This window comes from Mixophyes fleayi, chromosome 4, assembly GCF_038048845.1.
Source record: "Mixophyes fleayi isolate aMixFle1 chromosome 4, aMixFle1.hap1, whole genome shotgun sequence".
In the NCBI taxonomy this organism is placed as follows: domain Eukaryota; kingdom Metazoa; phylum Chordata; class Amphibia; order Anura; family Limnodynastidae; genus Mixophyes; species Mixophyes fleayi.
This window is the reverse complement of record NC_134405.1, coordinates 27276787-27290827: the sequence shown is the minus strand read 5'-3', so window position 1 is coordinate 27290827 and position 14041 is coordinate 27276787. Positions and strand designations below refer to the sequence as shown.

The window sequence follows — 14041 nt, the reverse complement described above, 5'->3', positions numbered from 1 at the left end:
CATAACGATAAACAATAATCTTTGCTAACATTTATAATCCTTATCCATATTACAAGTCATTCAACAACAATCACATCACACTGATCCTAGTAGTCCATGTATCACATCAACCTCAGTATTATCTTATTATCTTTCCCATCTAATAATATTCTCCGCCTTCCATGTGAGTGTATGGTCAATTAATCATTGTGTTGCACGATGTTGAAGGATGTGATAAGGTGGTGGAGAGGATGGGAGAGGGAAAGTAGGTGTCTTCTCTTCAAATGTCCATGTGATAAAACAAGGACAAACTGTTCATGTGGGAGGAGTCCTGTGCAGAAAGTGAGATTCATTCATTTGTAAATTGTGAGGGTGTGTGTGTCCACAGAAACATCTGGTTACAAACAGGAAAATTGAGAATTCCTTAACAGATTTAGCCAGTATAGGAGTCCGGAGGTGATTTGTTAACACCCCCTTTAGACTAGTGAGTTTGTAACAGTGTAATAGTATAGCTCAAATGGGAATGTTGTTGGCTCACCCTTTAAACTGAGTAGAACTTCTTTTGTCTCTCATTCTCACTCACTTACTTTTGTTTCTCATTCTCACTCACACGCTCTCATTCAGGACTCACCTCCAATCTCTCGGTCTGCAGACCTGGCCAGGAATCTCCACAGCCTTCTGACTTTTATTATGGTGACAGCTGGACCTCCTTTATATGTTTGAGCCGACATTTTCCTCAGCCATCTGATGCTCTTGCCTGTCTCAAAGGGAAAGACATCCACATGATCGGAGACTCCACTCTGCGCCAATGGTTTCAATATTTGGAGAGGTTCATTCCCAGTAAGATTTTCACGTTGTTTTCTACTATAAATCTGTGACAATATGTAGAGCACATTATTCTATGTAAATACCTCTATATATCTGTATTCTTGTTGTAGGAAACTGGAACTGTATTCAAACTTGAATAATATATTTCATGGAGCTTTTATTCTTTCAGAGGCACAACACAGTAAAGTACAATAGGCACGTTAATCAGCATGAAGTCATCATAGTTGGCTGATGGAATGAACTGTGAACTTGTAGAGTATATACAGTATATTATGTAATATATATTGTATTCACTTCCAGTAACTTGGTTGGATGTTTGTGGAGGGGGCAGTTGAGTTTCAAGAAACAAGAACCAGAAAAGGAGTCCCAGTTCTTGACTGGACTATCCATGGAGGGTCAGTCAGTGGATGCATTGGGTGATGGGACTTCAGCAGATCCATTGCATTCCTCTGGAATTGCAAGCTTTCCTGCCTATGGGGCCTACACTGCATTTTGTTTGGTGGTGGGAAGGGCCAGTGGAGGATGCTGTTCGGTGACCCTGTTTCCCCATATATATTTACTGGGGTTTGTGAGTTCCCTGAACACAGACTAGTGGAGAAAGAAAGTGGGTTATTTGTAGTTTGCCCCAGTGCTGCTCAGGGACTGCACTGGCTGATACTTGTGTAGTGCCAGCAGATATATTGACATGTACAGACATGTCCACCGGTGGGGAACTCAGGAACTATAGACTGCAGCCTACAATACCCCCAGACCCAGGTGACACCCCAGTGGATAAATTCAGTGGCTTAGGCAAGAGACTTTGGACTTGGGGGAGAAAGTTTGTTTGGGTTAAGCCACAACCACCAGGGAACCAGGGCTAAAAAAGTGGGGGAGGAATGTTATGAAGCGATGTATTAAAATCCCTTCAACCAGTCTGCACCTCGTTTCTTACAATTGGTGGACTATGAAAACATATACTTTTTCTAGCCCTCAGGTTCCCCATATTTGTCAATCATATTTAAACTTGTATATATTCTATTGTAAGTAGTTAAAATGTCTGCCAGCATGGTTTTCTTATCTTGCAGACTAGTCCATTGTTTCAGCCTAGGCAAAAGATTATTGTCCATCAGTCCTATATGAATGTACATCACACCAGGGGGTCACACCAGGGGGTCTCATGTGTTAAGATAGGGAAAAGGTTCACAGATAGAGCTCTATGTTTAATTAGAGGATTGCATTGTGTATCTAAATGTAATGTGTATGGATTGTGATCTCTCCTGTTTAAATAAACTCTGCTGTGTAGCCATAGAACAATGCCTGTCCCTAATTATATCAAGAGTGGTTCATCTGCTGTCCCATTGTCTGTATGTTTACCTGTGAAAAGATAAACACAGAAAAGGAGCAGTCAGGCAGGTTCTCAAACTCCAGAGAAGGTCATTGGCAGCACAGTGACCTAATGGTTAGCACTTGTGCTTCGCAGCACTGGGGTCATGAGTTCAATTCCCAACCATGGCCTTATCTGTGAGGAGTTTGTATGTTCTCCCTTTGTTTGCATGGGTTTCCTCCGGGTGCTCCGGTTTCCTCCCACACTCCAAAAACATACTGGTAGGTTAGTTGGCTGCTATCAAAAATTGACCATAGTCTCTGTCTGTCTGTCTGTATGTATATGTCTATGTCTATGGGTGTGAGTGTGTGTCTATATTAGGGAATTTAGACTGTAAGCTCCAATGGGGCAGGGACTGATGTGAATGAGTTCCCTGTACAGCGCTGCGGAATTAGTGGCGCTATATAAATAAATGATGATGATTTCTGCTTTAAAAACATGCTCCAGAGAACAGCAGGGGGGCATTCACTACAGGAACATGTATTTCTAGGCTCCTTTTTTCATGTAGGAGCCTAGGTATAAAACTTTGCCACAGATGACACATTTATGAGCTTCCCAGACAGGCACCTTGGATAATTTTGGTTGATAATTAATTCTATGTAATTGTCTATATTAACTTCTAGCTGAGCTTTACAGTAGGTGTCCTGAATAAGGAGTCTCTAAGAGCAAAGATTATGGTTGAGGTAGATAAGTTGGAGAGTTAGGAAAAATAGGGGCATGATCCAATGAGGTAGTGTGGCCTATTTTTGCATTAATTTCTATGAGACAGGAATATATCATTAATTCTAGATTAGACTCCATGTGGGTGTGAGAAGTATAGTGCCAGTCTATAGGGTGCCAAAGTCTCCACTTGTTAACTAGATGATATTCATGGACAGTTCACCTTACGTTACAGAAAAATTCATTGGGATCCCAGGTAGTCCTGTTAGATGAGTCTAATTCTGGGTGAAGCCATCCAGTTGAGCTCCACACCAACCACTAAATGTATTTTAGCAATTATGGGCTAGTCAATTTTCTTTACAAGAAATGTTGATTGGCCCTGGTTAGGTGCATTGTTTGGTTATACGAGGTATGTCAATTATATAACGAGACTGTGATTACACCTAGTAAACAAAGCAGTCAGAACCGGTTATAACTGCATACATAGTAACCTTGAACCTTCTGAACCTGCATGACAAGCTGCAACACTGTATGATGTTCAGTTGATTGTGAGTTGCCATTTAGTTTGGTTGTGTTTTCTGTAGAGTGACGAAAAAATGCTAAGTTTAAAAGTTGAACAACGTGTCAATTTGAAATTTGTAGTAAAACAAGTTAACCCGTGCATGATACTCATGCATTCTAGTCAAATCAAGCTACTTAAGGTCTTAAAAAGGTACTTGTCATGCATTTGGACCTAGCCCAGGCCTCCTCAGGGGAAGAGCGTTGGTTCCCGACGCAAGCGCCCTTTTTAATGTGTGTTCATGAGGTAAAATTACCTCACGAAAATGAGTTTGACCCCTCAACTCGTAAATTTAGCCTTTACTACCCCTCCCACGGGGGGAAGGGGGGATGATGGAAGTTAACTGACTTCACTATTCTAATTTTTTTGTCAAATAATTTTAGTATACCAAATTTCAGGTCAATTGGATGAGCCCTTTCTGAGAAAATAGTTTTTTACACACACACACACACACACACACACACACACACACACACACACACACACACACACACACACACACTAACGCACGCCTCTACACATGTGTGTTCATGAGGTAAAATTACCTCACAAAAATGAGTTTAAGCCCTACCAAATTTCAGCCCTTTTTGAATTTTTTTTCCCACACACACTAAGAATTTAGTAGGTCAGTGTATAACTCTGCCCAGCAGACGCCACTAAGCATTTATATATTAGATAGCACAAAACACCATCAGAATTTTTTTTCAAATGCTTACTACGGCCTATTGGAATGACTGCCTGTCTCGTGCGCGTGTGTTTCAGTGGCACAAAATATTTAGCGAGGGAAGTGAGAATGTCGAAAATGATGAACGCCCTGGACGACCTTGCACTTCCAAAACCGAAGAAAATTTAGAAAATATCAGTCAGAATGTTCGAAAAGACCGCCGATTCAGTGTTTGAATGATAGCTGAATCCATGAACATTGACAAAGACACCATATGGAAAATTTTGCATGAGGATCCTAACATGACGAAAGTTTGTGCAAATATGGTCCCAAGGGATCTCACACAACAGCAAAAAGAACGTCGCAAGGAATGTTGTGTTGACATTCTGCAGCAACTTGACACAGATCCAAACCTGTTTCATAAAGTAATCACTTGTGATGAGACCTGGATCTTCCAGTATGATCCTGAAACCAAAAGACAGTCAATGCACTGGAAAACACCGTCATCACCAAGAATGAAAAAATCTCGTCAGGGCATGTCAAAATTTAAAGCAATGCTTATTGTTTTTTTCAATATCAAAGGTGTAATTTTGGAAGAATGGGTTCCAGAAGGCACAACAGTTAATCAGCATTATTATAAGGACATTTTGCAAAAGCTGAGAGAAACCGTCAGAAAGAAATGACCGCAACTATGGAAAAATGGTTTCTTTCTTCACCAGGACAAGGCTCCTGCTCACACAGCACTTTCTGTGAAGCAGTTTTTGACCGACAAACACATTACTACACTAGAACATCCTCCATAATTGCCTGATTTAGCAACTTGCAATTTTTATCTTTTCCCAAAAGTTAAATCAGTGCTTAAAAATACACATTTTGATTCAGATGATGCTGTAAAGAAGAAAATGACAGATATGTTGAAACAATTGACAGAAATTATATTTGCTCCATACCTTCGACCAGTGGAAAACAAGACTACAGCAATATATTAGTGCAAATGGGGAGTATATTGAAGGGGACAAACTTTAAATTTGTAATACCAATAAATAAAGGTGAGTTATTTAATCAGTCTCGTTATTTAATAGACATACCTCGCATATTTGCAATAAAGTAATAATAATTAGCCATCCTACAATTGGTGTCTTTCTGTATTGGAAAGTGGTAAGTGCTTGGAGAAAAGTATAGTTGCTATCAAAGTTTTCTCGCTACTATTATTGCTAATGCAGGCATGGAAAAAACCCTGAAATAAATGACACACTCTAGCACTAACTGTATTGAGATATATATATATATATATATATATATATATATATATATATATACCATAGACAAAAAAACCTTACGGTTTAACATGTCCAATTAAGGTTCCTTACACTTACACACCATCTAAAATGTAGGAAAACTATTGAAACTCTTCCACTCAAACTCCAAAAAGCAATGAAATTACGATGATCAAAGCAGAAGCCTTAATGGACGTGTTCCTTGCAAAGTACAGACATGGTATGTCATCACATCCTGCGGTTATCCACATATTTAGCACTATCATAGAGTGAGATTGCTGTCATTCACAAAATGGTGGAGCTGCTAATTCACAGATTTGTGTGTTCACTGGAATACGCACATGCAGTACTATTACATTTTCTTATTTTACCTTTAACGTAGTTTAGGATCTGCGTGCCTTAGGAAGAGACAGTAGAGCAACTTCATAAAAAAGTAGAACTACAAAAACCCTGCAGAGCATTTCTCCTTCCACTCAACATACTATCCTCTCCTGACAGATCCATGCAGAGCAATCCTCACACCAATGCGGTACCTGCTCCCAACAAATCCCTGCTGAACATCCCTCCCCCAAAACACAATATTTGCTCTTGAGGTCCCCCTGCAGAGCATTCCTCCCTCCAAGACTGTGCCTGTTCATAAAATATACCTGCAGGACATAACTCATCACCAAACGGTATCTGCTTCTTCCATTCAAACTCCAAAAAGCAATGAAATTATGACGATAAAGGCAGAAACCCTAATGGATGTGTTACTTGTACAATACAGACATGGTATGTCATCACATCCTGTGGTTAGCTGCAGATTCAGCACTATCATGGAGTGAGTTTGCTGTCACTCACAAAATGGTGGAGCTGCTAATTCACAGATTTTTATGTTTACTGGAATAAACACATGCAGTACTATTACATTTTCTTAGTTTAGCTTTATCGTAGTTTAGGGACTGGGTGTCTTAGAAAGAGACATTAGAGCAATAAAAAAGTAGAACTACAAAAACCCTGCAGAGCATTCGTCCCTCCAAGACTGTGCCTGTTCATAAAAGATACCTGCATGACATAACTCATCACCAAACAGTATCTGCTTCTTCCACTCAAACTCCAAAAAGCAATGAAATTCTGATGTTAAAGGCAGAAACCCTAATGGACGTGTTACTTGCGCAATACAGACATGGTATGCCATCACCTCCAGTGGTTAGCTGCAGATTCAGTGCTATCATGGAGTGAGATTGCTGTCACTCACAAAATGGTGGAGCTGCTAATTCACAGATTTGTGTGTTCACTGGAATACACACATACAGTACTATTACATTTTCTTATTTTAGCTTTATCGTAATTTAGGGCCTGCGTGTCTCAGAAAGAGACAGTAGAGCAACTTCATAAAAAAGTAGAACTACAAAATAACATTAAAGTTAAATTATATTAAAATGGTGTATAAGCCTCTGCTTAGTTTGGTTTTCAGGGAGCAATGTTTGCCATTACATTCTTTTACAAGAATGTAATGGTGTGTAAGCGCCCATGTACAATGTAGTTTACAAAGCCTTCTACATTGTACGTGGATGCATATTTACATTACCCCCTTAACAGCAGCGATAATACCTTTCCCTTGGTCACTGACATCATGAAGTGGAGCCGGCTTCTTGCTTTATCGTGATTTGTTGAAGTCACTTTCAAGAACAGTCGTCATTGCTCAACGTTTTGAAGGAGCCATTCATAGTCTTTATGTTGGGGTAAGTGTTGTCGGGGTAGTTGGCAACATACCCCCCTCTCACGTTCTGTTAACATACCCCTCCCGTCTCTTGCACGTATAACAACATATCCCCCCTCCCTCACAACGATATAACTTACTCCCCCTTCCTCACAATATTATAACAACATACCCCCCTCACAACATTATAACAACATACCCATCCTCCCTCACATGTTTTAACAACATAACCCCTCTCCCTCACATGTTGTAACAACAGAATGCCCCCACCTCACACGTTATAACAACATACCCCCCACACGTTATAACAACATACCCCCCTCACCTTTCCCCCTGTTCCTCATACCTATCCTCCTGAAGATTTCTTTTCTTTCACTCATTTCTTTTTTCTGCTTCCCACTTTTCTCTCTTAGAACATTCCCAATCACAATTGCTTCTCTGCTGACTCCTCTCTTCTTTATTTACTTGTGCCTCACTTGAAACTCTCATTGGACTGCATGTTGAACGTACAGACTGTGGGGAGAGGGGTGGTCAGGATCGCAAACACACTGCTGTGGTGAGGGAGGGGGGTCAGGATCACAAACACACTTCTGGGGGAGGGTCAGGAATCGCAAACACACTGTTGAAGGGAAGGGAGGGGGAATCGGGATTGCAAACACACTGCTGGAAGGAAGGAATGGGGGGATCGCAATTGCAAACACACTGCTGGGGGAGGGAGGGGGTTATCAGGATCGCATACACATTGCTATGGGGAGGGGGGGATTCGGGATTGCAAATACACTGCAGTGGGGATGGAGGGGGAATCGGCATCACAAACACACTGCTGTGGGGAGGGAGGGGGGATCGGGATCGTAAACACACTGCTGTGGGGAGGGAGGGGAGATCGCAAACACACTGCTGGGGGAGGGAGGGGGGATTGGGATCGAAAACACACTACTGGAGGAGGGGAAATCGGGATCGCAAACATATAGGTGTCATTCCCTATGAATGACACTGACACAGGCTGCAGTCTATAGAGAGGGGCTTTTCCTAGGATGAAGGGGGATCTATTAACTGGGGCGATGTTTGGTAGTGTGTAAAGTTACTCAGGTCCGGGGCAGATATATGTATGTACAGTAAGAACAACACTACTATTAATCCCTTGGCTGGCTGTTGGCTCCTGAGCACTACAGCATAAATCCAATCTCTCCAGCAACAGCACAAAGCAGTTTCAAATCTCCCGCCCCCATCTCAGTGCAGTGAATAAATTAACTGATGTAACTGAGGGACGGTGTAAAAGGATTTCTATGGTGACTGGTGTTTTAATCTCCCTAATATTCTGGCAAATGTATGGATAACCATTTAATACCATTAATTATGCAACCAACTCCTCACAAAGGTACTTCTGATTTAACCTGATAAATATAATTCTTATTTTCCCTTAAATCCACAGGACCAATATTCATATAATAGCTTATGCTCATATCTTAAAGCAAAACTACGTACAAAATATAGTTTAATTTAAAACATGTTGCATTATTAACATTCTAATTGTAAAACATATGTATATATTATAAAACAGTAAACAGTGTAACAATATTTTACACAAAGTATAGATTTTGGGGCAATACATTACATTTATTGCCTGTTATAAATATATGAAGTCATTGTGTGTGTGTTTTGACTAACTATTGTCTAAAGGTGTGTGAATATGTGTGTGTGGAGGGGAGGGGGTTGAGATCTGTGGGGGGGGAGAGAGACACACATTCAAGCATACATTTTAACCTTCCAAATATTCTCACATTATCTCAAAACTTCTACCATTTATCATTTATCATTTCACTTATCTCGAAGTCCAACAGCCATTATTCACTATTCACATTCCCTTCACATGAAATCTTATAGATGGCAGCCATTTTACAAACTTGCCAGGTTCTAGATACATTTTCTCTATTGTCTGAACTCAGCATGCTTTAAACACATGGTAATTCACCTTGCTTCCATATTAACTACATCAACATTTCCAGCAATAAACCACATTATTTCAGAGTTTCAAACTACACTTTAAACCAACATTCTATTTAAAATGTTATATTAAACAATCTGACCCCTGATAATCCTATCAATGAGCAGGGCTCAGTTCTTATTAGACTACATAATCACATACAAATCAGACTAACACCATACCATTATCTATGTTATATCTACACAGCATTGCAACATTATTACAAGGCATGCAGTTATGTAACACTATCCATACCAAACCGAAGTCTAACTTTTAAAACCAACACAAGCTCCAAATAACTCTTGCACTAAACTCAGACAACTCCATTCACATTTATCATCTGTATACAAACTTCCATATAACCAATGACAAATGATCATTCATTCTCATATACTGTACCACATATGCGCCCAGATTCGACCACCTTCCATTCAAAACTGCAGTTCATCTGAACTCAGACAATACCATTAAAATAACCTAACATAATTCCATTACAACATTAAACCAGCACAGAACCACACAAAAATAAATATAACACAAATGCATCCATGACCAAAACTTCACCAACTCCATTTTATCTGAACTCAGACAATTCCACTCAAATAACCTACCAAAACTCAATTTTTCCTGCTAGCCAGGTTCTAATATAAATGGTTTCTCCAGGCCCTTTATATAAACCACCATTCCATTCCAGCAGTTTGGCCATGTGTGTCCTCCCAGGTAGAAAAACAGCCAGCAAGTAAGCTTCACTTCCCTTGTTACATTGGATCAAAAACCTTTCTTGTGGGTGGAGTTTACCTTTCCACAGGAAACAGACCACAGCCTTTCACATGTTAATTTGACCAACTGCTATCAAACCTTGTTTCTCGGGTATTCAAGTTCCATAGTAACAGGTGGGGGAAGGGATTTTAGATTAAAATGGGCTTTTTTAAAAGTCACCTCTGGCACCGCACTGACCAATTACACTCTATAATGAGTACGGTGCCAGGGCTTAAAATGCAAGTGTGCTTTCCCCAAAATCCCAAAACCCCAGCCATCCTCCCTGTACCCCGCAAATATGGCTAATTTCTCCAGCAAGTAGAAGGACATTTCTTAGAAAGAGGGGTCAGCCATATTTGTACTCGCAAGTGAAGCCATTCTGAGTACACCCTGAACACACCTCTATCTGACATGCGCAACATTATGAAATTCTGTGAAATCCCCTATCTTTAAAATGGGGCATATTTTACCAAATTGTAAAAAAACTGGACCAAACCAACAATTTCTTGAAAACTTCTCTGCATAGCTCCCTCACTTCTTATCTTCTGACATCCCCACCATCATCATGGGTGATTTAAACATCTCTATTGCTAATCCATGTTCCAATGCTGCTTCAAAATTGCTCTTTCTTATCTCCTCACTTGACCTCTCCATGTGGATTGAATTTCCTTAACACTCCTTTTCCCCTCTTCGATCACCACCTTATTAGTTACTTGCTCACTCCCAGCTCTTTAACCTCCCTGCTATCAAACTCTTCCAAGCCTCCTCATATTCACAGGAATATTAACTCATTTTCAACAGTTTTCCACCTCTCCCCAATTTCTACATTCTCCTCCCCTGATATAAAGCCACAACATAAAAATGACTGACTAGTGAAGTGAATACTATGAACTAGTTACAATGGCACCTGTCAGAGGGTGGGACATATTAGGCAGCAAGTGAATAGACAGTTCTTGAAGTTGATGTGTTGCAATCAGTTAAAATGGACAAGCGCAAGGATCTGAGTGGCTTTGACAAGGGCCAAATTGTGATGGCAACATTATATATATATATATATATATATATACATTATGATGAATGAGGTGTTTGCCACAGGATTCCAAGTGAGAGTTACGTTTTTAGCTGACAGGGCATCTCTAAAACGGCCTTGTAGGGTGTTCCCATTATGCAGTGGTTAGTACTTACCAAAAGTAGTCCAAGGAAGAACAACCGGTGAACAGGCAACAGAGTCATGGGTGCCCACGGCTCATTGATGCGTGTGGGGAGCGAGGGCTATCCCACCTGGTTCAGTCCCACAGAAGTGCTACTGTAGCAAAAATTGCTGAAAAAGTTAATACTGACTATGATAGAAAGGTGGCAACACACACAGTGAATAGCAGCTTGATGAGTATGGTGCTGCGGAGTCGAGGACCGTTCAAAATGCTCTGCCCACCTCAGAAAGCACCTACAATGGACATGTGAGCGCCATGACTGGACCATGGAGCAATCGTCTGATGAATCACGTTTTATTTTACATCATGTGGATGGCCAGGTGTGTGTGTGTTGTGTCCCTGAGATGACACCAGGATGCAGTGAGAGCAGAAGGCAAGCCGACGGAGACTGTCTGATGCTCTAGGCAATGCCCTGCTGGGAAACCTTGGATCCTGGCACGTACCACATACCTAAACATCATTGCAGACCAATTAGACCCCTTCAAGGCAACGGTATTTCCTGATGGCATTGGCCTCTGTTAGCAGGATAATGCACCCTGCTACACTGCAATCATTATTATGGAATGGTTTAAGGAACATGACAACGACTTCAAGGTGTTTAATTTTCCTCCAAATCCCCCAGATCTTAATCCGATCGAGCATCTGTGGGATGTGCTGGAGACATGAAGGCCCCACCTCGTAACTTACAGGACTTAGAGGATCTGCTGCTAACATCTTGGTGCCAGCTACCACAGGACACCTTGAGAGGTCTTGTGGAGTCCATGCCTTGATGGACGAGTCAGAGCTATTTTGGCGGCACGAGAGGGATATACACAATTAGACAGGTGGTTTTAATGTTGTGACTCATCTGTGCATTATTTATATATATATATATATATATATATATATATATATATATATATATATATATATAGTGGTGCTAGAATGTTTGAGATCCCTTTCAAATTTTCTGAATTTCTGCATAAATGTGCCCTTAAATATGTTCAGATCTACATCTAAGTCATAAAAATAAGGTAAGGCAAACACTAAACAAGAATAATGTGTATGGGATGATAGCAAGGAGGAAGTTGCTACTTTACAAGAACAAAATTACCGCCCATATAAAGTTTGCTAAAGACCACTTGAATGAGCCAGAAGACGAATGGGAGAATGTTCTGTGTGATTGATAAATCTAAAATAGAACTTTTTGGCTTAGATGAGAAACATTATGTTGTTACCTAAGCTGCTCTCTGTCCCTGCCTTTTATATATATATATATTGTGGACTTCAATGATGTGATAAAACTTTCTTAGATAGATCCGCCTAATCAACTTTCCTATGTAAACTGTCAAAGTTTCATAACAGATATTTTTGTCGCTCATCTACATATTACTTACAATCTACTATAGATTTGGTATTTACTAGCCTACAGCTTTTATTCAAGGTCCCATATTTAGTTTACTTATCTAGAACCCGCTAGATAGACACAATGTCAAGCCTTCCATGTGTATCATGGCTTGGAATGCAAACACTAAGAATGAGATACACATAGTAGGAATTAGGGACAATTGTTCTGAGAGTCTGGTGCACTTCAGCCTTTGTGCTGATAGTTCAGCCTCTCAAAGCACATAATTGCTTGTGTTAACAAAGTCTTAATTTATAGTTTCCCTTTATACATGTGCCATGGCTTGGTACTCACCGAAGCACCAGGACTTCCTAAATACTGAGATATATAGCTCAGTAAATAAATTCATTAATTACAAGTACAATCATGTTGATTAAATGAATTACATGATTAAAAATTGAAAATGCTTTTGATTGACTTATATAATAATAATGTTAACATAATGAAATTGCCATCAATACCTGGGTTAAGAATTTTACAGCCAATTTTACAAGGCCAGTTGAAGAATTTATGAATGAGTTGTAAAAGAGATTTATAATTTGATGTTCAGCTAACATTAATTATTTTATTTTGTCTCCTTAGGTCTCAAGAGGATAGACCTGCATTTAAATTACAATCCAGGACCTCTGATAGCAGTGGATGTTAATGCTGGTCTGGTCTTGCGATATAGGGCTCATGGACTTCCCTTGAGGTCCGGCAAGACTATGATTTCTAACCTACACTATGAAGCAGCCCACATAGCTGGAATTGGTGGTGGGCCTCATACTGTTGTTATGCTGACCCTGTGGGCCCACTTCACCAACTACCCTGTAATGGTCTATTTAGAAAGGTTGGACCGGGTCCGTCAGGCAGTTGCATCTTTACTTTTCCGTAGCCCTCAGACAACTGTGATAATAAAATCAGCTAACACAGGTTACAAATTAATTCATAGCAGTGACTGGTTGTCTCTTCAGCTGGACATTTTACTGAGGGCAGCCTTCAAGGGAATGGCTGTCACTATCCTGGATGCCTGGGACATGACATCCTGCCACTATCTTCCTGACAACATCCACCCAGGGCCACCAGTCGTCAGGAATGAGGTGGACCTTATGTTATCTTACTTATGTCCACATTGAGGGACAAGACACTTTTCCAAAAAATGCTACAATCCTGTATTTTGCTATGGACATCAGTTGAAAATAACAAGGTAAAACATAAATTAATATAAAGACTAGCATCTTAGCAACATTAGCACTTTGTACTTTGTCGAGGGACCTTTTTTTTAGAGGATTCAAATAAATTATTGTCTATAAAATGTTTCACAACTATTTCATTTTATTAAACTATTTGGTTATTTTTGTACTTTTTTTCTTTAATGCTGATTTAAAGCTAATAAAATTATTGCAGTAAATGATAAAGCTTAAATGAGTTATTTTAACTTCACCATTCTAAGACCAATAATTAGAGGACAACTCTAAAGATACCTCAATGTTGTCCCATATCAGTTACCACCATTCTCTCTATGAGGCAAAGTTTGTAGTTTCAGGAACTAAGTCCATATTTGTATTACCACTGAATTAATTTTACTATTATAAAAGTATGGCACCAATACTCCTTTACATTCCTCTTCCTACCTCTTCCTTCTCCCACCTATATTAATGTTATGTGTCATTGCATTATTGTTATGTGGGG

The 14041-nt window shown here is 39.9% G+C and overlaps 1 protein-coding gene across 1 annotated transcript in view; it reads left to right on the top strand.

Moving 5' to 3' along the window:
• LOC142150594 (NXPE family member 3-like) overlaps nt 1-13485 on the top strand; it is a 44714-nt gene extending 31229 nt beyond the window's left edge. Inside the window, exons 4-5 of the mRNA XM_075205793.1 lie at nt 604-819; nt 12953-13485. Coding sequence (XP_075061894.1) covers nt 604-819; nt 12953-13485 — 749 coding nt within the window. The remainder of the gene's footprint in view (nt 1-603; nt 820-12952) is intronic.
• The last annotated feature ends 556 nt before the right edge of the window (nt 13486-14041 follow it).